The 26,345-nt window shown below is 39.9% G+C and overlaps 1 protein-coding gene across 1 annotated transcript in view; it reads right to left on the bottom strand.

Moving 5' to 3' along the window:
• The window catches only part of LOC126470156 (probable C-mannosyltransferase DPY19L1), a 216,823-nt gene that overhangs the window by 177,248 nt on the left and 13,230 nt on the right, over positions 1-26,345 (bottom strand). Inside the window, exons 2-3 of the mRNA XM_050097774.1 lie at positions 18,522-18,634; positions 958-1,095 (exon numbers count right to left, since the gene is read on the bottom strand). Of these exons, the coding sequence (XP_049953731.1) occupies positions 958-1,095; positions 18,522-18,634 (251 nt within the window). The remainder of the gene's footprint in view (positions 1-957; positions 1,096-18,521; positions 18,635-26,345) is intronic.

Here is a 26,345-nt window from a genome sequence, read left to right as displayed (position 1 = left end):
CTAGAACATAGAACTAGTTAAACCTAACTAACCTAAGGACATCACAAACATCCATGCCCGAGGCAGGATTCGAACCTGCGACCGTAGCGGTCTTGCTGTTCCAGACTGCAGCGCCTTTAACCGCACGGCCACTTCGGCCTGCGAGTGAGAGTGGGTTGGGAAGTTTGGTGGAGGGAGAGTGGGTTGGGAAGTTTGGTGGAGGGGAGATTGGGGGATGTGAAGCCTGGGGGAGAGGGAGAGAGAGAGAGGGGGGGGAGAAAGAGTGACGGGGAGACAATGGGAGCAGATGAGAAGGGAAGGGTCGAGGGGGAGTTGGTTGAGGGAGAGGGGGAGGGGAGAGGGGGGAAGGGAGAGAGGTAGAGGATAGAGATGAGGATGGCGAGAGCAGGGAGAAGGGTAGGGGGAGAGCAAGAGGAGAGAGAAGGGTAGGCAGAGAGTGAGAGGGAGAGCAGGGAAGGGGGAAGGAGGGAAAGGGATAGATGGGGTGGGAGAGAAAGATGGAGAGGGAGAGAGAGATGGGGTGGGGTGGGAGAGAAAGATGGAGAGGGAGAGATATGTAAGGGGATGATGGGGAGGGCAGAGAGGTAGAGGTGCTGGTAGGAGAGGGGTGGAGTGGGAGGAGAGAGAAGATGTGGATGAAGGAGAGGGATGGAGGGGGAGGGAGGAAGAGGGATAGGGAGGCAAGGAGGTGGAAGGGGTGGGATATGGAGAGGAAGGTGAGGAGGATTGTAAGGGAGAGAGACACAAGGAGTGAGAGTGAATGGGACAACGAGAGGATGGGAGAGTGAAAGGGTTGACGAGAGGGGAGGAGAGAGAAAAGGAGAGGAGGGAGGGAAAGGGAGGAAGGAGAGAAGGGGAGGGGGAGGGAAAGGAGAGAATGGAAGCCCCAATTTGACTATTTAGACATTTGCTTTATACAGCTTCACACATCAGAAAAAAAAACACTCACAAACTTACCTCAGGGTAAATGTTGAACCTTTTAATTGCATTTAAGCAATCTGGGTACTCAATTAAATTGTCATTCATTATATAAAAGAGACCATCTATCAGTCTTGGTGCCTCGACAATCCTCTTATAGTACGAAAAATATAGACCCTGTTATAGAAAAAAGATACACACGTCAAATAAAATTATAAAATACAAAACAACCTTTGCAGCAAACAAACATCCAACTGTAAAATATCTGACTTATTTTACTAGCCAAGATCAAATTCAATCATTTTCACAAGTACAATTGGTCTGACTGAAACAGACCATTGTTTTATTCACACAGTTGTAGAAGTCATATTTGTAATGTACACCTTTCATGTGATACTTTTCATATAGTGTGGTAAGTTCTGGCAGAATGTACATAATTTAGTACAAACAATCCTGTCGAATGAACATCCACAAATGAGCATTACAGCAGAGGTTGAAAATACCGCTTCGGTTGTAAGGTTCTTTTTATTTAAGGCCTGACCGGTTTGAGCTCTTATATGCTCATCATCAGGTGTTATACAGAAAATAAACAAGAGACCAGAGCTAATAATAGTTTTGACATGCAGTAGTACACATAAAAAGCAAACAATAAAAAATGTGCACGCCACTCATGGAAAAGGAAAAATTTTCGTGTTTTACAGTTAATACATAAATTTTATGTTGCTGGCTTCCAGTTAGTTTTGCTACAGTTCTGTGCTGCATCTGTTCAATACATTCCTTCACCACTCATAATGTACTTTTAACACTTTTCACGTAACTTTCTATACAATGGTTTTCGTTATTTTGAATGTAAATCACTAATTCAAATTGTGACTGGCTGGTCTAGTTGCCTCCACATTCTTCTTCCCATCCAGATGGCAGTACTTTTGCCACTCTGGTTACCAGTTTACTTCCCCCCTTCATGTACACTACACTGTGGTCTGCACTCACTGTTGGTACAATGCATCCTGTACTCGTCCACTACAGCGATCGGGGTCACAGCACAAAGTGTAAATGTCATATTTCTATATGTCATATTTCTATAACCAGGCATTCATCCGTAGTATTGTCTGGTGTCACTTTGAATTGACTTAGGTTTTACTGCACCTAGCCAGACCACTGGTTTCTAAAATGTTATATGGAGCTTCTTTTTCGCTTTCTTTATGTGTACTGATGCATGTAGAAACTATTATTATCTCCAGTCTCTTGTTTATTTTAGTATAACACATGATGATGGGCATATAAAGGCCCGAAACCAGTCATGATTAAAATAAAAAGAACCTTACAACTGAAGCGATATTTTCAACCTCTACTAAATAATTTAGGAGTAACAAGTCACTATTTAGCATATGTACTAAGTCGATAGGCACACAGTCGATGAGGTAATATTTCTACTATTTGGTGAGTTGTTATCTTTGGTCCTACATGATGCTTTTTCCTTAGGCATACTACAGCAAACTTACCACATCCTTCAACAAAAATGGTGCCAATAAAAAATTATAAGTATTACTCTGTTTCACAACTTCCACCATTCTCTTTCGAACTTTGGAGTATGCTCTGAAGTATAATTGAGCATTTCTGAACAAATAAGAGGTTGAGATAACCACAATTTAGATCCCAGATGCGGTTTCTCACTGTACAAACTACATTATAAAATATTTAAATAAAAAAACATCAACAAACCTCACTTCTCTGCTACTGCATGCATTTTATTGTTTGAATCATATCACTTTTGAGTTCACTGAAAATTTATGGCACTCATAGCAAAACTTATTACTGTTTTACATTACGTTCAGCTAATAAGATTCAAAGAGTCTTCGATAAACAGTCATCTGTTTCTGGGTGACAACAAATAATGATCACCACATCATAATGTTCAATACTGATTCAACTCCTTGATATTTATAGAAGGGCACTCTCATATTTTCCTTTTAATGTAGAAACAGTTCTTTTAGGTGATTCCAGTGGTGGTTTCCCATTGCCTTCCACTGATGATGATGAAATCATAATGAGGACAGCACAACACCCAGCCCCTGAGCGGATAAAATCTCCAACCCAGCCGGGAATCGAACCCGGGCCCCTTGGCGTGGCAGACTGCCGCGCTGACCACTCAGCTATCACGGTGGATGCAACAGTGACAGAAACAGTAAATATAGTTTTTTAAAAAATAAAATAAAATAAAAATAAAAAAGAAAGTTACTAAATGGCTTTCTACAAATCGAGTATTACGTACAAACCTAAAGTAATCATCAATACACAGGTTTGCTTTAACATCACAGTGCTCTACTGGGCACACTCCTATTAGAGGTAGTATGCTGTCACTTCCTTTGAATATCAGAAACAGCTCTTTTGGCCTATTACAGGTGCCCCTTACTTTTATGCCAAACCAAAACACAGAGTACCTATATATTTTTCATACAAACAGAACACTGTCAGCTTCACTGTCTCTGAAGTACAAACATATGCAACAGGAATAGAAAACTGGTCTCAACAGCCCCAGCCTAATAAATCTGAGCTTCTCAAATTTAAATCCAATCCCAAAGTGCTGATCATTTGGCACAAGTCAGGGCCTAGGTGAGCTATGAACACAAACATCATCCATCAGAGACAGAGAGAGAGAGAGAGAGAGAGAGAGAGAGAGAGAGAGGAAGGAGTGAAGATGTTTGTGTATACAACTGGTCATGTAATGTGCAAACCACTATGAAGTATCAGCCACAGAGTTGGAGGCCATTCTGTTTCATGTTAACTGTTTCCATTTTCACATACCTGTCATAGGAAGCATACAGAACAGATTTACTGTGGAATATAGTTGTAGAAAAATGTCAGAGTTACGAGAATGGGGAAACAATTAATGTCACAAAGTACCACACAATGTGCCATGTTCAGCAGCAGTTCTGTAGTTCACTCATTCAACATCAATATTAAACAGCAGTTTTACATCTTTACAATTTTATAATTTTTGGCTATTGCATACAATTGTATTATTTCCTGTGTACGACCACTAAACCGCCGAAAGAAGTTAGAGTTAGCTATTATATTTTCTTGCTGAAAATAAATATTAGGAACGGTTTCTTTTGAATTTCTGTAATATTTTAACTGTTAAAATTATACATACCTGTTTACTAAGTGGATGGACAAAGAAAATATTATACCCTAAAATACTAATCATAAAGGCATCAATAGGTCTTTTAATCAGGCAGAAAAATGATTAAGTTTCCAGCAAATAAAAAAGTTCTATACACTGTTGCAGTTGCCACATCTGTACTACTATATACAGAAAAATTGTTTAACATTGTTACCAAAAATCTCAAAAAGTTCAAATTTTAGATGATACTCTATTAACAATAACAATAAATGAGGATCAGGGTCAGAGAGAGGAGGGGAAGCAGAAAAGGTCAGGGGAGGGTGGGGAGAAAGGAAATGAACTTAGAGGGGGAGGAGATGGGCAGGGAGAGGGGAGAGGAGGTGATGGACAGGGAGGAGGTGATGGACAGGGAGGAGGTGATGGACAGGGAGGAGGGGGCAGGAGGTGTTAGGACATATATTTGATCCCCATACAGATAAGCAAATATATACGTTCCACAAACTAGCAGCTGTAATTCAGTCACAAGGAAACTAAGACACGTGGATGGGTCATGCAGATAAAACATGCACACTTGCCCTTCTGTTTTAAGATATGACTGAGACTTACTACTACTAATTTATCAATGTACCTTATGATGACTATATAGCAGTTTTATGCAGAAGTGTAATCACTGAACATGTGTTAAGTTGCAAAATAGTGCTCTGCAACCAGTGGCTAAAGAATGTTCAAACAAGACCATATGATGATAAGAAATATGCTGAGTCACTATGTGAACATACAGATAGCTGGGAAACACTTCCACCATTTACGGTAACTGCAAAAAATTTGAAGGGTCAAGAAAGTACTGGACACGCACACTATGAGTACAGGCATAGACACAAGATTCACTGCCTCTTCATATAGGTGATGTAAAACATTGTCTGGAAGAAGGTGAAAAAAGCTGACACCAAGGCAAAATAATGGCACTCAGCTTTCACAATGGACAATGAGTGTTTTTGTTGAATCCATATACAAAGAGAAAACCAAATTTATGATGAAGAACAATGCAGTATATGAGATAACAAGGAAAACATCTGCAATCAACATGAAATAGCAACTACACAGTAGAACTCCATACAGAATAAATATGATGCTTTAAATGAGTTCCTCAAATGCTGGGGCTCCTGCCCTCCATACAGACATTGAAACCAGTAAGAAGAAATCAACTACACAAACAATGCTCTGAACAAGTGCAGCCCTCCCTTTCACAGCCTATTACACTATTAACTAAAAAAAGACAGGACTTTTGTAATTACGGTCATCCACCTTTCTCCCCCCCCCCCCTCCCTCCCCTTCAATTATCCTAACCAATCCTCCACACTACAACCTTCACATCTATAAATCTTTTACATAAATTCTACTTGCAGTCCCCTTCTAAATAACTAGCTAGTCCAGCTACCTGTCGCAGGTGCTTCGATAGCTCAGTATCAATACTATACATTTGTGCGTTGACCAGTTGTAAATACTTCTGTTTTGTTTATCTTCTTTCTGCAAAACAGAATGGAAATTCAGAGTAGTGAGTGCTCAAAACTTTAAATTTGTTGTACCTGACACGGAAGTACACCCGAAATGGTTACAACTGAATAAAAACTATGTAAAATATGGATACATGTCTGTCCTACGTCCTATCAAGGTCCTCTATCTGTAAAATTTTGCTTTTTGGTGCAATCAATGTTTGACATTAAACAAATCTAGAGAATATAGAAGCACAGGTCCCTGTAAAAACAATACCATGTGACAACAATAATGTCCTTCTAAGTCGTAACAGTCATAAATGAGGTACTACTAGGCCAAGAAACTAATTATTTGCCTGGAACAATATATATCAACACACACAGTAATCACAGAGACATCTTCCCCAAAACAGGAGCTGCTGTATGTTCTTCTCTTATTCATCACTGAAGTGCAAATGTGAAGTTTCCACAACACAACGGAATGGAACCATTTTTGGTGCATCCACACTGCATTAGTTCAACAGCACAAGTCATAGTGATCACACTGTAAATTATGAAACAGGAATACCAATGAATCAACATGACATCCAGTGTAGAGTTTCTAATATTCAGTTCTCTGTGGTGGCAGCATCTTTAATGTAATATCTTTTTTGGAAAACATTCTTCTATCAAACTGTAGTCTTTATGTCTCAAGCAAGAATCGTAAAGCTACAACTTCTATCATCAGCATGTTCAGCGGTGACAAAATGTAAAAAGCTTTCATGTGCTCTTACATTTACCCACTTTTACTAACGTCAACACGGATTTTCTGTGGACAAATCATCATTGATTCCTTTACAACCTGCATACTTCCCACTATGAAGAAGACAACAGTTTGTTAAAAACAAAGGGATCGCATCACTATTCCACACACATCTTTATGTTTTCGTCTTTCATGAACATGTTACAATATGCCACGTTTCTGCTATCTGCATAACAATACGGCCTTCCTCATTCTCTGTACAAGCGATGATTATAGTGATATGGCTGGACAAAAGGTTATACTCTTTTCGGAAGGCACTGATGACATACAGAGATGATTTCAAATGTTCTGAGTAACTACTTTAGCAGCTTTCAAAGCCCACACTTGAATGCACCAATAGTGATCTACTGATCCACTGTCTCTAGCTTGTGCTCTTACAGCCTCCAATTATGTTTTATTTCCCTTCAAGTAGCTCGAGACACATAATTTAAAACTGTCTTGCAGTTGGATTTCAAAGGAATGCAGCTGTTATAGTTCATTAGTTTCTCTTAAAAACTGTAACTGTGGTTATAATAATCCTCATAAAAATTTTCCAATGTTTGGTCATCAGTACTCTGTGAGTGATATTTTTGGAGATGAATGTGTGTATTTTCTTTGGCTTATAGTTCCTTTAATTGCTGATATGAAATTTCAGAACTGTTGGAACTCTTATACCCACATGCTGTTTCATTTCTGTCCTTAGATTGTCACTATTTCTCTCCAATATGTCAGTATGTATTTCTTTTCAATGTCCATAGCACTTTTACATTATGATATTTTGTATAATGTGTGCAAATGGCCCATCCTCCACTCCAAATAATTCTTCATTAGCAGGCCTGTAAATTCAATGTATCATTTTGAGCAGCAGCTTAATGACATTCCAAGGATTAATTGGATTCCATATACTAATGTGTGCTGTTGGTACTTGCACTTAACTACCAAACAACAACAGTTCCACTCATACCATGTGTACTACAACAACACAGCTAGGCTAGTACAATGCTTGCAGACAAAAAATTAGTTTTACACATGAATGGCATCAATAGCTATTCAAAGAGGCACTATGTTATATTTTATGTGCATTTCCTTTCTGCTTTAGCTGTTCCAGCTGGGTACCTCCCTTGTGAGATTTGCTCTTGTACATATCAAAAGTAGAGCCAGAATAGTAAACAACACAACAATACTCCATTTTTTTCAGTCATGGACCAGAGTATATGAAGCAGCCTGGAATATTGGTACATCATACCAGTCACCTCCTTGTTGCCCTACCATAAACTGTAGGCTCTGTGAGCACTGGATAAGAGGCCAGCTGCCCCAGATGGAGTTAAAAACTACAAAATAATGTCATTGACAGTGGAATAAATAGGGCTGCTGACTTGAGGAGGAGAGATGCTAGGGAACACTTAATGAGTCAGTTTGTACATGTCTAGCACGGAGTCATGAGTACTCTGTGTGTGTTGTATAAGACGGCAGTCCATTATAATTCTTTCTGAATTAATGCAGTATAAAGGTATGATAATGGGTTATTTGATGGATTCCATCGCAAACATGAGATCTTTGCGTGAAGGGCTGCTGCTATTGTCATGCCAACAAATGCCTAGGCCCATCGATCTACAAATCCCACTAATCTCATATGACTAGACTAGGCTGACTAATCTGAATTACAAACTAAGTCTCACTTCAGTGCATAGTAAAGAGAATAAACATTGTGCAATTTTTGGAAGACTGAGGAGCTTATCTGCAGTAATTGAAATAATGTTTTTGCTTCCAGAGAAGCCAAATTTGCTATCATGTTGACAACAATCAATGATACACACTGCATTCAGTTTCATAATAACTATAATGTAAATAAAAGGGAAATATAAAAAAATCTCATGAAAAAACTTATTATATGAAAGATTGTTTGTGAATGCTGCATCACAGTTGAAATTAGGCAACTGTATGTCACAAGCAATTTGAATTATGCTATCTCTTGCTATTGCACTGGCACAGATTCATTCATTACTTCAAAATCAGCATTTTAGTTACATTTACAGTTGCTATTTAGTCTGGTGTCATTCTCACAATAATTTCAAATATCTTTCCAATACCATTCTTATGGTCAATGGGTATTTTCACCCAGATCTGTAAGAAGAGACCTCATTCTTGTGTTTCATACAGTCTTTACAACCCTATGTAGATCGGCATAGCCTCTGTTCAGCCTCCTCATCTGTGTTTACCACTCTATATCTGTTCTAGTTAGTCGGTAGAGGGATGCTACAAATTTCATTATAAATGGTAGCTTTTCTCATGAGAAGTAATCAGTAGTAGGTGTACGTGCTTAACAGCTCCAAGATATTGTACATACATATTTTTTGCCAGTACAGCATCACTCAAAAGTTTATCAACAGACCATTGTCACACATACCATGACAATGAATTCACAAACAAACAACTGAAATACTACTCCTCTTTACAAAAACAGAACAATATCTTCGCTAACTCATTACAGAAATAAATATAAACAAACTTGTGTGATCCAATATATTTTGAGATATGCAATCTATACCAGTATTATAAATGTGAAAGTAACTCTGTTACATTTTAACTACTAACCCACTGAACCAGTTTTGATGAAGTTTGCATAGAGATAGCTTAAACCCTGAGAAAGAACATGAGCTACTTTAGAAATTGTGTAGTAAAATACTTGCCGATTTGAAAAATATTACACAAATTATCATAAAATTATTACTCTTTGAAAAAGCTATGTAGTCTTTGACTTTTGATCTTTATCGTACTTGTAATAATGCTTTTACTGGTCGCCTCACGAATCTGGCAATGCTTCACAATAGCTAAATACACTATGTGATCAAAAGCATCCAGACACCCCCAAAAACATACGTTTTTCATATTAGGTGCATTGTGCTGCCACCTAGTGCCAGGTACTCCATATCAGCGACCTCAGTAGTCATTAGACATCAATGCCAAACCACGCCTCGCTTGGAGTAAGGAGCGTAAACGTTGGACAATTGAACAGTGGAAAAATGTTGTGGGGACTGACGAATCATGGTACACAATGTGGCAATCCAATGGCAGGGTGTGGGTATGGCGAATGCCCAGTGAACATCATCTGCCAGCGTGTGTAGTGCTAGAGTAAAATTCGGAGGTGATGGTGTTTTCATGGAGGGGGCTTGCACCTCTTTTTGTTTTGTGTAGCACTATCACAGCACAGGCCTACATTGATGTTTTAAGCACTTTCTTGCTTCCCACTGTTGAAGAGCTATGCAGGAATGGTGACTGCATCTTTCAACACATTCAAGCACCTGTTCATAATGCACAGCCTTTGGCGGAGTGGTTACACAACAATAACATCCCTGTAATGAACTGACCTGAGTCCTATAGAACATGTTAGGGATGTTTTGGAACGCCAACTTCATGCCATGCCTCACCTACCGACATCGATACCTCTCCTCAGTGCAGCACTCATGAAGAATGAACTGCCATTCCCCAAGAAACCTTCCAGCATCTGAGTAAACATATGCCTACAAAAGTGGAAGCTGTCATCAAGGCTAAGGGTGGGCCAACAACATATTGAATTCCAGCATTACCAATGGAGGGCACCACAAACCTGTAAGTCATTTTCAGCCAGGAGTCCGGATACTTTTGATCACATTGTGTATGTACAGGAATTGTATATACATCCTAATCTCTTCTCGACCCTCTCTGTCAATCCCCTCCACCCCCTCTCTTTGTCCATCTCTTCTTCTTCCCCCTCTCTTTGTACTTCTCCTCTCCTCCCCATTCTCATTGTCCATCTCCTCCTCCCCTGCCTCAATCCCCCTCCACCTCCTCCCCAACCTCGTCTCAGTCCATCTCCTTCTTTCCCCTTTCTCTGGCCATTTTCTCCCCTCTCCTTCTCTGTTCATCTCCTCTTTCAGTCCTCCTCTCAACTTGAGCTTTGTTTATGGTTACTGCAAATGAAAACTCGATTGAGAAATGAGGTCACTTAAAATGAATGGGTAAACTGTTTGGTATCATTAATATAAGGGTAATAGGAGAGACGTCTCCAGCTGCAGGATGTGTGGGGATAGTAGCTCCAGTGACAGTATTTCTCATAACTTTAATCTGTGAACTGGTTGTTGTTGTTGTTGTCTTCAGTCCTGAGACTGGTTTGATGCAGCTCTCCATGCTACTCTATCCTGTGCAAGCTTCTTCATCTCCCAGTACCTACTGCAACCTACATCCTTCTGAATCTGCTTAGTGTATTCATCTCTTGGTCTCCCTCTACGATTTTTACCCTCCACGCTGCCCTCCAATACTAAATTGGTGATCCCTTGATGCCTCAGAACATGTCCTACCAACCGATCCCTTCTTCTGGTCAAGTTGTGCCACAAACTTCTCTTCTCCCCAATCCTATTCAATACTTCCTCATTAGTTATGTGATCTACCCATCTAATCTTCAGCATTCTTCTGTAGCACCACATTTCGAAAGCTTCTATTCTCTTCTTGTCCAAACTATTTATCGTCCATGTTTCACTTCCATACATGGCTACACTCCATACGAATACTTTCAGAAATGACTTCCTGACACTTAAATCAATACTGGATGTTAACAAATTTCTCTTCTTCAGAAACGCTTTCCTTGCCATTGCCAGCCTACATTTTATATCCTCTCTACTTCGACCATCATCAGTTATTTTGCTCCCCAAATAGCAAAACTCCTTTACTACTTTAAGTGCCTCATTTCCTAATCTAATTCCCTCAGCATCACCCGACTTAATTAGACTACATTCCATTATCCTTGTTTTGCTTTTGTTGATGTTCATCTTATATCCTCCTTTCAAGACACTGTCCATTCCATTCAACTGCTCTTCCAAGTCCTTTGCTGTCTCTGACAGAATTACAATGTCATCGGCAAACCTCAAAGTTTTTATTTCTTCTCCATGAATTTTAATACCTACTCCGAATTTTTCTTTTGTTTCCTTTACTGCTTGCTCAATATACAGATTGAACAACATCGGGGAGAGGCTACAACCCTGTCTTACTCCCTTCCCAACCACTGCTTCCCTTTCATGTCCCTCGACTCTTATAACTGCCATCTGGTTTCTGTACAAATTGTAAATAGCCTTTCGCTCCCTGTATTTTACCCCTGCCACCTTTAGAATTTGAAAGAGAGTATTCCAGTCAACATTGTCAAAAGCTTTCTCTAAGTCTACAAATGCTACAAACGTAGGTTTGCCTTTCCTTAATCTTTCTTCTAAGATAAGTCGTAAGGTCAGTATTGCCTCACGTGTTCCAGTGTTTCTACGGAATCCAAACTGATCTTCCCCGAGGTTGGCTTCTACTAGTTTTTCCATTCGTCTGTAAAGAATTCGTGTTAGTATTTTGCAGCTGTGACTTATTAAGCTGATAGTTCGGTAATTTTCACATCTGTCAACACCTGCTTTCTTTGGGATTGGAATTATTATATTCTTCTTGAAGTCTGAGGGTATTTCGCCTGTTTCATACATCTTGCTCACCAGATGGTAGAGTTTTGTCAGGACTGGCTCTCCCACGGCCGTCAGTAGTTCCAATGGAATATTGTCTACTCCCGGGGTCTTGTTTCGACTCAGGTCTTTCAGTGCTCTGTCAAACTCTTCACGCAGTATCATATCTCCCATTTCATCTTCATCTACATCCTCTTCCATTTCCATAATATTGTCCTCAAGTACCTCGCCCTTGTATAGACCCTCTATATACTCCTTCCACCTTTCTGCTTTCCCTTCTTTGCTTAGAACTGGGTTTCCATCTGAGCTCTTGATATTCATACAAGTCGTTCTCTTATCTCCAAAGGTCTCTTTAATTTTCCTGTAGGCGGTATCTATCTTACCCCTAGTGAGATAGGCCTCTACATCCTTACATTTGTCCTCTAGCCATCCCTGCTTAGCCATTTTGCACTTCCTGTCGATCTCATTTTTGAGACGTTTGTATTCCTTTTTGCCTATTTCACTTACTGCATTTTTATATTTTCTCCTTTCATCAATTAAATTCAATATTTCTTCTGTTACCCAAGGATTTCTACTAGCCCTCGTCTTTTTACCTACTTGATCCTCTGCTGCCTTCACTACTTCATCCCTCAAAGCTACCCATTCTTCTTCTACTGTATTTATTTCCCCCATTCCTGTCAATTGCTCCCTTATGCTCTCCCTGAATCTCTGTACAACCTCTGGTTCTTTTAGTTTATCCAGGTCCCATCTCCTTAAATTCCCACCTTTTTGCAGTTTCTTCAGTTTTAATCTACAGGTCATAACCAATAGATTGTGGTCAGAGTCCACATCTGCCCCTGGAAATGTCTTACAATTTAAAACCTGGTTCCTAAATCTCTGTCTTACCATTATATAATCTATCTGATACCTTTTAGTATCTCCAGGGTTCTTCCATGTATACAACCTTCTTTCATGATTCTTAAACCAAGTGTTAGTTATGATTATGTTGTGCTCTGTGCAAAATTCTACCAGGCGGCTTCCTCTTTCATTTCTGTCCCCCAATCCATATTCACCTACTATGTTTCCTACTCTCCCTTTTCCTACACTCGAATTCCAGTCACCCATGACTATTAAATTTTCGTCTCCCTTCACAATCTGAATAATTTCTTTTATTTCATCATACATTTCTTCAATTTCTTCGTCATTTGCAGAGCTAGTTGGCATATAAACTTGTACTACTGTAGTAGGCGTGGGCTTCGTATCTATCTTGGCCACAATAATGCGTTCACTATGCTGTTTGTAGTAGCTTAGCCGCATTCCTATTTTCCTATTCATTATTAAACCTACTCCTGCATTACCCCTATTTGATTTTGTATTTATAACCCTGTACTCACCTGACCAGAAGTCTTGTTCCTCCTGCCACCGAACTTCACTAATTCCCACTATATCTAACTTCAACCTATCCATTTCCCTTTTTAAATTTTCTAACCTACCTGCCCGATTAAGGGATCTGACATTCCACGCTCCGATCCGTAGAACGCCAGTTTTCTTTCTCCTGATAACGACATCCTCTTGAGTAGTCCCCGCCCGGAGATCCGAATGGGGGACTATTTTACCTCCGGAATATTTTACCCAAGAGGACGCCATCATCATGTAATCATACAGTAAAGCTGCATGCCCTCAGGAAAAATTACGGCTGTAGTTTCCCCTTGCTTTCAGCTGTTCGCAGTACCAGCACAGCAAGGCCGTTTTGGTTATTGTTACAAGGCCAGATCAGTCAATCATCCAGACTGTTGCCCTTGCAACTACTGAAAAGGCTGCTGCCCTCTTCAGGAACCACACGTTTGTCTGGCCTCTCAACAGATACCCCTCCGTTGTGGTTGCACCTACGGTGTGAACTGGTAAGATTGCAAAATTTTAGACGATTCAGATTCCACAGTATTATACCAACCATACGTCGATAAGCTGTAAATACAACATTCCTCTTTCCTCTTAAAACTTACCACTATGAAGAAAACAAGAGCACACTACTGTGCATACAATTTTTGTTTAAAATTATATATGTGGAGGAAGAATATATGTGGAGGAAGAATATATGTGGAGGAAGAATATATGTGGAGGAAGAATATATGTGGAGGAAGAATATATATGGAAGAAACAATTTATCTAATGGTTTAAATGCCCCAATATCTCAGTTAAAACTGACTGCAAGAAAGAAAACAAAACCCCACAATTTCACAGCACAGCATTTTCTTTCTCGTAGTCAGTTTTAACAGAAAATCTGTATGCTCTTGTTTAAAAAAATATGTAGACTATGTCCATATGAATGTTAGTAGAGTACTGCATAACAATTTGAAGTAAAATGGTCAAGAACTTTTCAAGATTTTTGCTAACAGTGTTTCGCCTTTCTATATTAAGTACGTATGAGGGTTATTGCATAAGTCATGGCAGCTGTTTTTTGTCTTGAAAATTGTAACAAATTAAAAAATTCTGAAATATGCAAAAAGTTAGTTCATATGTAAACATTACATGCAGGGGGATGGATGAACAAACACCGTCATAAAAATACAGCACAAGAGGATAGACGAAAAAAAGTTTGACGTTGCAAATGTGTTTTACTGTCAACTGCAATTGTACACAAGAGTACATTACAAACTATGGACATTTCATGGCATCAGGAGTCTCACCAAGATTCCACAGTAATGTGACATGATGTTAGATGGCAGTCCTTTGCAGTAGGACGAAGTGTGAAGAGAGATCACATTGTGAGCTGGATAGTCATTCAGGACGGATGTTACCCGATTTGAAAAGCGCTCTTATGTAAAAACTGCAGTTCAATGTGGAAGAAATGCATGACAATGCCACAAGGAGCTTATGGAAGGAGCAGGAAATGATATTTTACCTTACCGAACAGTTGCTTGGTGGATAGATGCAATCTGGCATGGCAGATCTGCAGCAGCCAACATGCACCGATCCAGGCCGCCTGTCAGTGTGCGTACGGACTGTGCTTGTACCCACATAACCCAATGCTTGGAGAACAACAGAAGATGGACGCTGCAGGAATTACAGTGCCATACCGGTATTGAGAAAACAACAATCTGCAGGATTTTATGCAATGAGCTACACATGCATAAAGTTGCTACAAAGTGGGTGCCTCACACACTAAGTGAAGTGGGAAAGTGGACACATTACGAAATTTGTCATGTGTATCTAGCATGTTACGAGGAGTGAGACAATGTGCTTGTGAGAATCATCGCCATAGATGAATTTTGAGCCAGGGCCTGTGCGCCAGAACTGAAATGCCAGTCCACAGAATGGCATCATCCAGGTTCACCACGCAGGCAGAAATTTCATCGCAATCCCTCTCCCATCAAGTCAATGGTCATCATAGCCTATGGTATTAGAGGAGTGATTTCACACCATGTCATCCCACATGGACAAACTGTTAATGCACACTACTACTGTTGCACTTTCCTGCAACAACACCTGCAACAGGCTATTCAGGAGTAATGTCCTGAATGTCTACATGATGCATTAATACTTCAGGAGAATGCAAGATGCCATGCAGCAGTGTGCATGCAGAATCTGCTTGTGAGAAGGGGATGGGAAGTACTGGAGCATCCACCACAGTCGCCAGACATGTCACCTTCCAATTATGAGCTCATACCAAAACTGAAAGAGCAAGTGCATGGGCTACACTTTTGAACATGTGAAGACATTGTCACAGCAATGCCACGTGAGATCCGATGATTTGCTCATGGTGAGACCATGGGTATTCCGCATCTTCCACAGCGACAGCAGTGTGTGATGGATTCGTCAGTGGACTATTTTGAGTGCCTCTAACATGTCACAGGTCCTTATTCCTACCCTGTGCTGTTGCAACTGACAGTAAAACACATGTGGAATAACGCAATTTGTTTCATCTTTTTTCTTGTACTATATCTTCTTGGTGGTGTGTGTTCATCCATCTCCCTACATGTAATGTTTACATATGGACTGAAGTTCCATTTGCATATTTTTGAATTCTTTTAATTTGTTACCATTTGTGAGACAAAAAATAGTTGCCATGACTTTTGCAATAAACATAATATTTATATATTACATATATTTAAAAATATACAGCCAGACTCTATCTGAATGTTTATTAGAACATGGTGTAAAAAATCAGAATTAAGCTGGTCAAGAACTTTTCAAGATTTTTGCTAACGATGTTTTCCCTTATAGAATATATATTTATGTACCATATATATTAAAAATTATGTAGCCTATGTCTCTCTGAATGTATATTAGTAAATCAGTCAAGAACTTTTGGAGAATTTTTCAAACAACAGTTCTCTTACTTACACACACACACACACACACACACACACACACAGAGAGAGAGAGAGAGAGAGAGAGAGAGAGAGAGAGAGAGAGAGAAGCACAAAAGAAACTGGTATAGGCATGCGTATTCAGATACAGAGATGTGTAAACAGGCAGAATACGGCACTGCAGTCGGCAACGCCTATATAAGACAGTAAGTGTGTGGTGCAGTTATTAGACTGGTTACTGCTGCTACAATGGCAGATTATCAAGCTTTAAGTGAGTTTGAACTTGGTGTTATAGTTGGCGCATGAGCATCTCCAAGGTAGCAATGAAGTGGGGATTTTCCCATATGACCATTTCACGAGTGTACTGTGAATATCAGGAATCGGATACAACATCAAATCTCAGACATTGCTGCAGCAGGAAAAAGATCCTGCAAGAATGGGACCAACTATGACTGAAGAGAATCATTCAACGTGAAGAAACAACATGGATATGGGCTTTCAGAGCTGAAGGCCCACTCATGTACCTTTAATGACTGCACGACACAAAGCTTTATGCCTCACCTGGGCCTGTCAACACCAACATTGGACTGTTGATGACTAGAAACATGTTGCCTGGTCAGACGAGTCTCATTTCAAATTATATCGAATGGATGGACATGTAAGGGTATGGAGACAACCTCATGAATCCACGCACCCTACAAGTCCGCAGGGGACTGTTCAAGCTGCTGGAGGCTCTGTAATGGTGTGTGGCATGTGCAGTTGGAGTGATATGGGACACCTGATATGTCTAGATATGACTTGAACAGGTGACACGTACATTAGCATCCTGTCTGATCACCTGCATTGATTCATGCCCTTTGTGCATTCTGACAGACTTCGGCAATTCCAGCAGGAGAATGCGACACCCCACATGTCCAATATTGCTATAGAGTGGCTTCAGGAACACTGTTCTGAGTTTAAACATTTCCGCTGGCCAAAAAACTCCCCAGACATGAACATTATTGAGCATATCTGGGATGCCTTGCAACATGCTGTTCATAAGAGATCTCCACCCCCGCATACTCTTACAAATTTATGGCAGCCCTGCAGAATTTATGGTGTCAATTTCCTCCGGCATTACTTCAGACATTAGTCGTGTCCATGCCATGTCGTGTTGCGGCACTTCTGCATGCTCGGTGGGTGGCCTATACAATATTAGGCAGCTATATCCGTTTCTTTGGCTCTTCAATATATACCAACAGCCTTGCCGCAGTGGTGACACCGGCTCCCATCAGATCACCAAAGTTAAGTGCTATCGAGCAGGGTGACCATCTAGTCTGCCGAGTGCTGTTGGCTAGTGGGGTGCACTCAGCCCTTGTGAAGCCAACTGAGGAGCTACTTGATTGAGAAGAAAACTGACATACTGCCAGGAGAGCAGTGTGCTGACCACATGTCCCTCCATATCTGCATCCAGTGACACCTTTAGGCTGGAGATGACACTGCGGCCTGTCAGTACCGTTGGGCCTTCATGGCCTGTTTGGGCGGAATTATCGTAATTCGCACATTTATGACAGTATTGTGTAAAAATGTGAAGCAATTTGGTGAAGAACATTTCGAGATTTTTGTTAACAATCTTTCATACTTATATAGAGCACATGTACTTATATACTGTATTCATTTAAAAATTGTGTGGCCCACGTCCGTCTGAACATTTATTAGAGTTTTGTGTACTAATTTGAATTAAATCGGTCACGAACTTTTCAAGATTTTGAGTAACAATGTTAAACTACAATGTGTCTTTACATAGTACTATAGATATGTGCTAAGTGATATGACTAAAAACAATGAATACAATGCTTATACACTCTTCAATGTCTTTAATCCCTACTTCCACACCACTTGTTGCATAATGTACACATTCAAGTACAAAGTATAGCTACTTCAATAACATGATGCATACATTTGCGCTCCTGCCCATGGCCCTTTGTATGCAATGATTGGCAGCAACGCTGCCCATATGGTGTATTGGGACAGCTTGGGAGGGGGGATAGCAGGATGCACATCATGAACCATGTTTATCTGAACAGGCAGACACATGAGGGCAGCTGATGTTATTGCATGAACAGTACCTTTCTTTGTCACACACTCTTCATAACAAAACTACTGACATGCGAGTGCAGCTGCAGGTAATGTTTAGTTAATTATAATACTGTGTTTATGCTGACGTTCTTGAGTTGGCAATAGTGGTAAATCCCTTTCTAGAGTCTTCAATAGATTAGAATTTAATGTTACACACTGGTCACTTTGTTCATTAAATGTGTTGTACTATTGTTGTTAAATATACTCCAAAGCATCACTGCCAAGTATGTCACACATTCTACACATCTTATGTGATTGCACATATGACAATGTGAAAGTACCTAAGTATTTATTTTGTGATATGAAGCACTTTTATAACTAAGCATTACTTACCATCTCTGTCCTAAACGACATTTCCCGCTCCAAAGAAGATAAATGCGAAAAATGCCTGTAATTTTCATGCATCGATGATACGTGGTAAATGTTGAAACCACCTGACAGAAGTGCTGAAACAGTATTTCATAAATTCTGTAACATGTGTCATCAATAGGCAGAGCTATTGCTATGCAACATAAGCTTCCTCTGACCACATTTTTCTGAAATAATTTTATTTTAGTGTGGAAAATATAGCACAATTTGCAGTAGTTTGTATGTCATCTAAACATTTAGGTTCCCTGTAAGTTTTAATGACTATCATGTCAATAACAAAAGTAGTCAACACCTCTAATTCACTGTTGTAGTGTTGGACAAACTTTAAAATATCACAAACAAAACTGAAATTAGCAGACAACAACTCTAACAAATCCCACTGAACTTAAAAGGAAAACATTATGATATGACAAGAAGTCAGATGAGTGCAACAAGAATGTTAACTTGACATTCAGTTTATCTGGATATCTGGAAGCCAAGGTAATTAGTAAACCAGCTGACAAAGTTGTGGATATTTGTACAAACTCAGGTAAAGAAACATGTTGCCACAACCCAACATGCTATAAACTCTACTGATGCTGACAAGTTCAGTATCCATTCACTGTTTTTGTAAATAGTGATCAAATTTGCTCAGAACATCATAAACATGTAACCACACTGAAGTCCAAATTCAAAACCAGTCATCAATGAAATACAACACTTAGTACAGAAAGCACATTTATCATTAGCAGTAACATACAGCTAGAATAGAACTTAACTCTGGGATGGAGCGGGCAGTTATTTATATGAACACTAAATATTTCAGAATGTAGGTATTTAGGGTATATAAACATCAAATATTCCATAATGTACAACAATTGCAAACATAAGGTTTTCAAGAACCTTGCAGAAATGATAAATACATAACAACAAATAGCTGTTGGTGGTCAGATTTGAACTAGCAACCTGCAGCACGCCCAACAGTGGCACTAACCACACTAACACACTGTGTGCACCACATTTCGCAGCACTGCTCTCTCTCCTGAAGAAACAGCAACTCACTGTTTCAGAAGTTCTCGAGCCGGCTATAGCACTCTGGGTCTAGATCTTGTTAATGGTCCTCTGTATGGGGCGCTGTTGAATCTTCATGTTCTGGTCATGTTGTTACATCCTCTTCACTATGATGAGCACTGAAGGTAGGCCCTCCCATCAAAGCTTTGCAAATGTTGAGGGGGTCCTCAGTTTCCTTGAACCTCCCATCATCGAACTGTACCTCTGGGATGTAGTAGGGCATCACACGGAGGAGGATGTGGACAATGTCTGTGCACTTTTGTCTTCTTGAGGAAAGGTGATAATCCTTGACTTCATATGTGACATTTGAAAAGTAATGAAGGATACGGTACAGCCCAAAGCAGGACTTTAGTAGCTTTTCTGATAGTCCTACTTTCTGCACAGGTGTAAAAATCCATTTCAAGTCTCCTAGGCTGTATTCCACTGGCCGATGCATGGTGTGGTAGCACTCTTGGTCTTTACACTGGGAATCCAGGGTCGATATGTGATCGAGCTGCCTTGGTTCTTCAGTCCTGGTGATGAGGTGTTTAACACAGTCATCCTGATTATCGTCTTTCTGAAATGGTAACAGTGAATCCATTGTTGTTTCGGCCTCGCGACCATGGAGCAGGAAGAGCAGTGTGTTGCTTTGCTATGTTGTATACAAATGTCATGACATTTCTCTTCGACATCAACATATGTGTAGAGCATATCTGCCAACATCTTATTAAAACATTCTATGAGGCCATTCATCCGTGGATGGTAGGCAAGTGTCATCCTGTTTTATTTTTTATTTTATTTTATGGCAATTGAGTTTTGTTCCAGTCCAGAGAAAATGAGAGCAGTCACAGATTTTCCAACTCCTTGGCACATTCGTGATAGGGGAAGTTCTCTCGGAACATGCTCGTATTACCGGCAATTCATAAAGGACTCCTGTATCAAGATACACTGCTTACAAGAACTATTGCAAGGAGAAGGCTAATTTTCCTGAAACCAGGTGCAAGAAAGAGCTTCCCTTGCCCTTAAGGAGACACTAACATCTTCTCCAATCATATGACTGTATGATGAGAGTGCTGAGACAGAACTTCACTCAGACACTAGCGTCTATTGCAGATTCTGGAAGGTGTTGAAAAGGTGATAGTTGATGTTTCCAAAGTACCCCTAAAAGTCTGACATGAACTACTCTACAAGCAAGAAGGAGTGCCTTGCATTTGTTTGGGCTACCAACAACTTCTGGCCATATTTATTTGACAAACCATTCGCTGTTGTGATGGACCACCAGTCTTTCTGCTGGCTGATTAACCTGAAGGATCTGTCAGGTCAGCTGACAAAATGGGTACTGAGACTTCAGGAGTATGACGTAGCAATGTTAAGTAAGAGCAGGGTCGGCATTACACACAAATGATAAAAGATATTGTCTCAGTTCTTTCACAGCCCAATACACCTTTGTCCTTCATGCAGTATCCATAAAGCAGTAGTTTACTTCAAATTCTTGACTGAGATATACAAGACCAGACAAGAGTGCAGCTTATGCATCGCATTTTGAGTCTTTGTTTCTCTTTAGGCACCCAAAGGTCTGAAAATGAGTCATGCTGTGGCATCTAAATATATAAGGAAATCAAAGCCATTTGTACAGAAGGGGTAACACACTGTAAATTGATTATAACATTAATGACCTTGAAGATCATGGCTCAATCAGTAAAGTGGCTCCAAAAGTGCAGAAAATGATTATTAACCTGTTTTCAGGTAACCCATTCTTAACATTGTGTCAAATGCAAGCAAAATTCACTTTGAAACAGCTTTCATTGCAAATTCGACGCATTCAGAGGTCTCTTCGATGTGGATACATGAGAAACTTGGTTTCAAGTATGTCTCGGAGATGTCAAGTAATCATCTATACTGTGGGTGACTGGATGTATTATTTATTGTAATGGCATTTTTCTGTTCATTTATGATGTATGTACATGTTTTAGTTTGTTGCCACATGCATTTTTCTGCTGATTAACCCGACCATGATCTTACTGGACAGTGTGTGTGAAAGTAGCTGCAGACACAGATCCTGTGGCAAAAAACAGCAGCCTGGATGAAATCTAAGTCATCACTGCATTAAATGCCAAACAGAGAGAAGATCCAGCACTCCTGAAAACCATAGAAGCCTTTAATAAGGAGGAACTGACCAAAGGAGCTCATTTACAGCCAGCTATCCAGAAATATTTCCACAATGCTCCAATATCTGGTCAGCTGGGATTTGTGAAGACTTTATACAGAATCAGATACAAAAATTGTTGGCCAGGGTTCTACCAATCTATTAGCCATTAAATAAGCCATTGTAAAGAATACCAACGATGTAAGAATGTGGCAAAATTACCTCCAGGGCAACAACTACTGATCCCACCAGCAGCAGTGCCATTCCACTGAATTGGAATCAACCTCTTGGGGAGCTTCTTGAAGTCAATGAACAGGAGAAGGTTAGTAATCTGCACTGACTACCTCACCTGCTGTGCAATCATTAAAGTTGTACTGACTGTCAAAGCTCTGAAACTGCCATGTTCATTGCAAAAGACATCATTTTGAAGCAAAGAGGATCCCCCGCGATGATCTGTGATTCTGGAAAAGTTTTTCAGTGCAGATTATTATCAGAGATAATTTCACACTGCAACATTACGCACAGGATGACACTTGCCTACCCTCCCATCCACAGACGAATGGCCTCATAGAATGTTTTAATAAGATGTTGATGTCGAACAGAGAGAGAGAGAGAGAGAGAGAGAGAGAGAGAGAGAGAGAGAGTGGCATACAATACTGCCTGTCATGACATTTGCATACGACACAACAAAGCAACACACTGCTCTTCCTGCTCCATGGCCGCGAGGCCGAAACAACAATGGATTCACTATTACCATTTCAGAAAGACGATAATCAGGATGACTGTGTTGAACACCTCATCACCAGGACTGAAGAACCAAGGCAGCTCGATCACATATCGACCCTGGATTCCCAGTGTAAAGACCAAGAGTGCTACCACACCATGCATAGGCCAGTGGAATACAGCCTAGGAGACTTGAAATGGATTTTTACACCTGTGCAGAAAGTAGGACTATCAGAAAAGCTACTAAAGTCCTGCTTTGGGCTGTACCATATCCTTCATTACTTTTCAAATGTCACATATGAAGTCAAGGATTATCACCTTTCCTCAAGAAGACAAAAGTGCACAGACATTGTCCACATCCTCCTCCGTGTGATGCCCTACTACATCCCAGAGGTACAGTTCGATGATGGGAGGTTCAAGGAAACTGAGGACCCCCTCAACATTTGCAAAGCTTTGATGGGAGGGCCTACCTTCAGTGCTCATCATAGTGAAGAGGATGTAACAACATGACCAGAACATGAAGATTCACCAGCGCCCCATACAGAGGACCATTAACAAGATCTAGACCCAGAGTGCTATAGCCGGCTCGAGAACTTCTGAAACAGTGAGTTGCTGTTTCTTCAGGAGAGAGAGCAGTGCTGCGAAATGTGGTGCACACAGTGTGTTAGTGTGGTTAGTGCCACTGTTGGGCGTGCTGCAGGTTGCTAGTTCAAATCTGACCACCAACAGCTATTTGTTGTTATGTATTTATCATTTCTGCAAGGTTCTTGAAAACCTTATGTTTGCAGTTGTTGTACATTATGGAATATTTGATGTTTATATACCCTAAATACCTACATTCTGAAATATTTAGTGTTCATATAAATAACTGCCCGCTCCATCCAGGAGTTAAGTTCTATTCTAGCTGTACATTACTGCTAATTGTTTTTGTAACTAGTGATCAAATTTGCTCAGCCTGGGTGGCTGACTAGAGGGATAAGAATATCCTGTAGAACTAAGTGGCAATTACATCAAAACATTAGAAACAGTCAAAATCTAAATGCAGCAGCCCATTACAAACAGTATTGTAAGGTGCTTAAAAAAGTTATTAAGAAGGCAAAAAGTATGTGGTATGCAGATAGAATAGCTAAGTCTCAGGATAAAATTAAAACCACATGGTCAGTCATAAAGGAAGTGGCTGGTCTGCAGAGACAGGTCGAGGATATAGAATCAGTGCGTAGTGGGAATGTCCGTGTTACTGATAAGTCACATATTTGTACAGTATTTAATAATCACTATCTGAATATAGCAGGTGAACTAAATAGAAACCTAGTTCCAACAGGGAATCATATAGCGCTCGTAGAAAAAAGTGTTCCGAGACTGTTACTTGAAATGCTCCTCCATGATACTGACAAGAGGGAGATTGAGTTAATAATTAAATCACTAAAGACCATGAACTCTCATGGATATGACGGGGTATCTAGCAGAATACTGAAGTATTGTTCTATGTACGTTAGCCCAGTACTTAGCCATATCTGTAACTTTTCCTTTAGGAGTGGTCGGTTTCCTGACCAATTAAAGTACTTGTTAGTGAAGCCACTTTATAAAAAGGGAGACAGGGATAATGTTGACAATTATAGACCTATTTCTATGCCATCAGTGTTTGCTAAAGTTATCGAGAAGGTTGTATATACAAGGTTACCGGAGCATTTAAATTCACATAATTTGTTGTCAAATGTACAGTTTGGTTTTAGAAACGGTTTAGCAATTGAAAATGCTATATTCTCTTTTCTCTGTGAAGTTTTGGATGGATTAAATAAAAGGTTGCGAACGCTAGGTGTTTTCTTTGATTTAACGAAGGCTTTTGACTGTGTTGACCACAAAATATTACTGCAGAAGTTGGACCATTATGGAGTAAGGGGAGTAGCTTACAATTGGTTCGCCTCTTACTTTGAGAACAGAAAGCAGAAGGTAATTCTCTGCATTATTGAGAGTGGTAGTGATGTTCAGTCCCAATGGGGCACTGTTAAGTGGGGCGTTCCCCAAGGGTCAGTGCTGGGGCCAAGACTGTTTCTTATTTATATAAATGATATGCCTTCGAATATTACAGGTGATTCAAAAATATTTCTGTTTGCTGATGACACCAGCTTGGTAGTGAAGGATCTTGTGTGTAATATTGAAACATTATCAAATAATGTAGTTCATGAAATAAGTTCGTGGCTTGTGGAAAATAATTTGATGCTAAATCACAGTAAGACTCAGTTTCTACAGTTTCTAACTCACAATTCAACAAGAACTGATATTTTGATCATACAGAATGGGCATATTATAAGCGAGATGGAACAATTCAAGTTCCTAGAGGTTTGGATAGATAGTAAGCTGTTGTGGAAAGCCCATGTTCAGGATCTTGTTCAGAAACTAAATGCTGCTTTATTTACCATTAGATCAGTATCTGAAATACGTGACAGTTCAACACGAAACGTAGTCTACTTCGCATATTTTCATACGCTTATGTCATATGGTATTATTTTTTGGGGTAATTCTTCTGATTCAAAAAGGGTATTTTTGGCTCAAAAACGGGCTGTTCGAGCTATATGTGGTGCAAGTTCGAGAACCTCTTGTCGACCCCTATTCCAGTGTCTGGGAATTCTGACATTGCCCTCACAGTCTTTCTTTAATGTCGTTTGTTGTTAGCAATATTAGCTTATTCCCAAGAGTTAGCAGCTTTCACTCAGTTAATACTAGGCAGAGATCAAATCTGCATGAGGAATGCACTTCCTTGACTCTTGTGCAGGAAGGAGTGCACTATTCTGCTGCATCCATTTTCAATAAGCTACCACAAGAACTCAAAAATCTTAGCAGTAGCCCAAACGCTTTTAATTCTAAACTGAAGAGTTCCCTCATGACTCACTCCTTCTATTCTGTCGAGGAGCTCCTGGAAGAGCTGAAAAATTAAGCAAATTCCAGTGTTACATTGTTGATTTTCTTTATTTAAACTTACGAATTGTCGCCTGAATACGTTTCTTGTATTTCATTTTATCTGTTTCTACTATCGTGTTATAATTTCATGTATTGACTCGTTCCATGACCATGGAGACTTCTCCTTAATTTGGTCCCACGGAACAATAAATAAATAAAATAAAATAAATAAATGTACCAGATGTCCCAAATTTTTTTCTCTGGATTGGAACAAAACTCCATTTCCATTCACCAGATGCCCCAATTTTTTTATTTATTTCTTCGGCAGAGAAGAGGCACTTTTTCTAATTGAGACTAGAGCCTGCAGTCTGAACACACTGCACCACGATTATCAGGCAGCTTAGATGATCTTGGAATATCTTCTAAGAATGACTATGTCACCCAGACAGCAAAGATTCGTCAACCATTTAAGGTGTCATAGCATGTTTCCCATCCTATGTTTGAAGGTGGTTAGAACCCTACAAGTACAAAATGCCATAGCTTTAAACTCACACAAAAACCATCAGGAGTTATAAAGGCAGCCTTTTCCCAGTTAGTCTCAATCTGCCAGTAACCTTTGTACAAGTCCATTGTGGGGAAGTATACTACCGGCCATTAAAATTGCTACACCAAGAAGAAATGCAGATGATAAATGGGTATTCATTGGACAAATATATTATACTAGAACTTATATGTGATTACATTTTCACACAATTTGGGTGCATAGATCCTGAGAAATCAGTACCCAGAACAACCACCTCTGGCCGTAATAACGGCCTTGATATGCCTGGGCATTGAGTCAAACAGAGCTTGGATGGCGTGTACAGGTAAAGCTGCCCACGCAGCTTCAACACAATACCATAGTTTATCAAGAGTAGTGATTGGCATATTGTGACAAGCCAGTTGCTCGGCCACCATTGACCAGACATTTTCAATTGGTGAGAGATCTGGAG

Source organism: Schistocerca serialis, chromosome 3 (genome assembly GCF_023864345.2).
Source record: "Schistocerca serialis cubense isolate TAMUIC-IGC-003099 chromosome 3, iqSchSeri2.2, whole genome shotgun sequence".
Classification (NCBI taxonomy): domain Eukaryota; kingdom Metazoa; phylum Arthropoda; class Insecta; order Orthoptera; family Acrididae; genus Schistocerca; species Schistocerca serialis.
The sequence above is the reverse complement of the archived record's forward strand: the minus strand, read 5'-3'. Positions and strand labels throughout refer to the sequence as shown.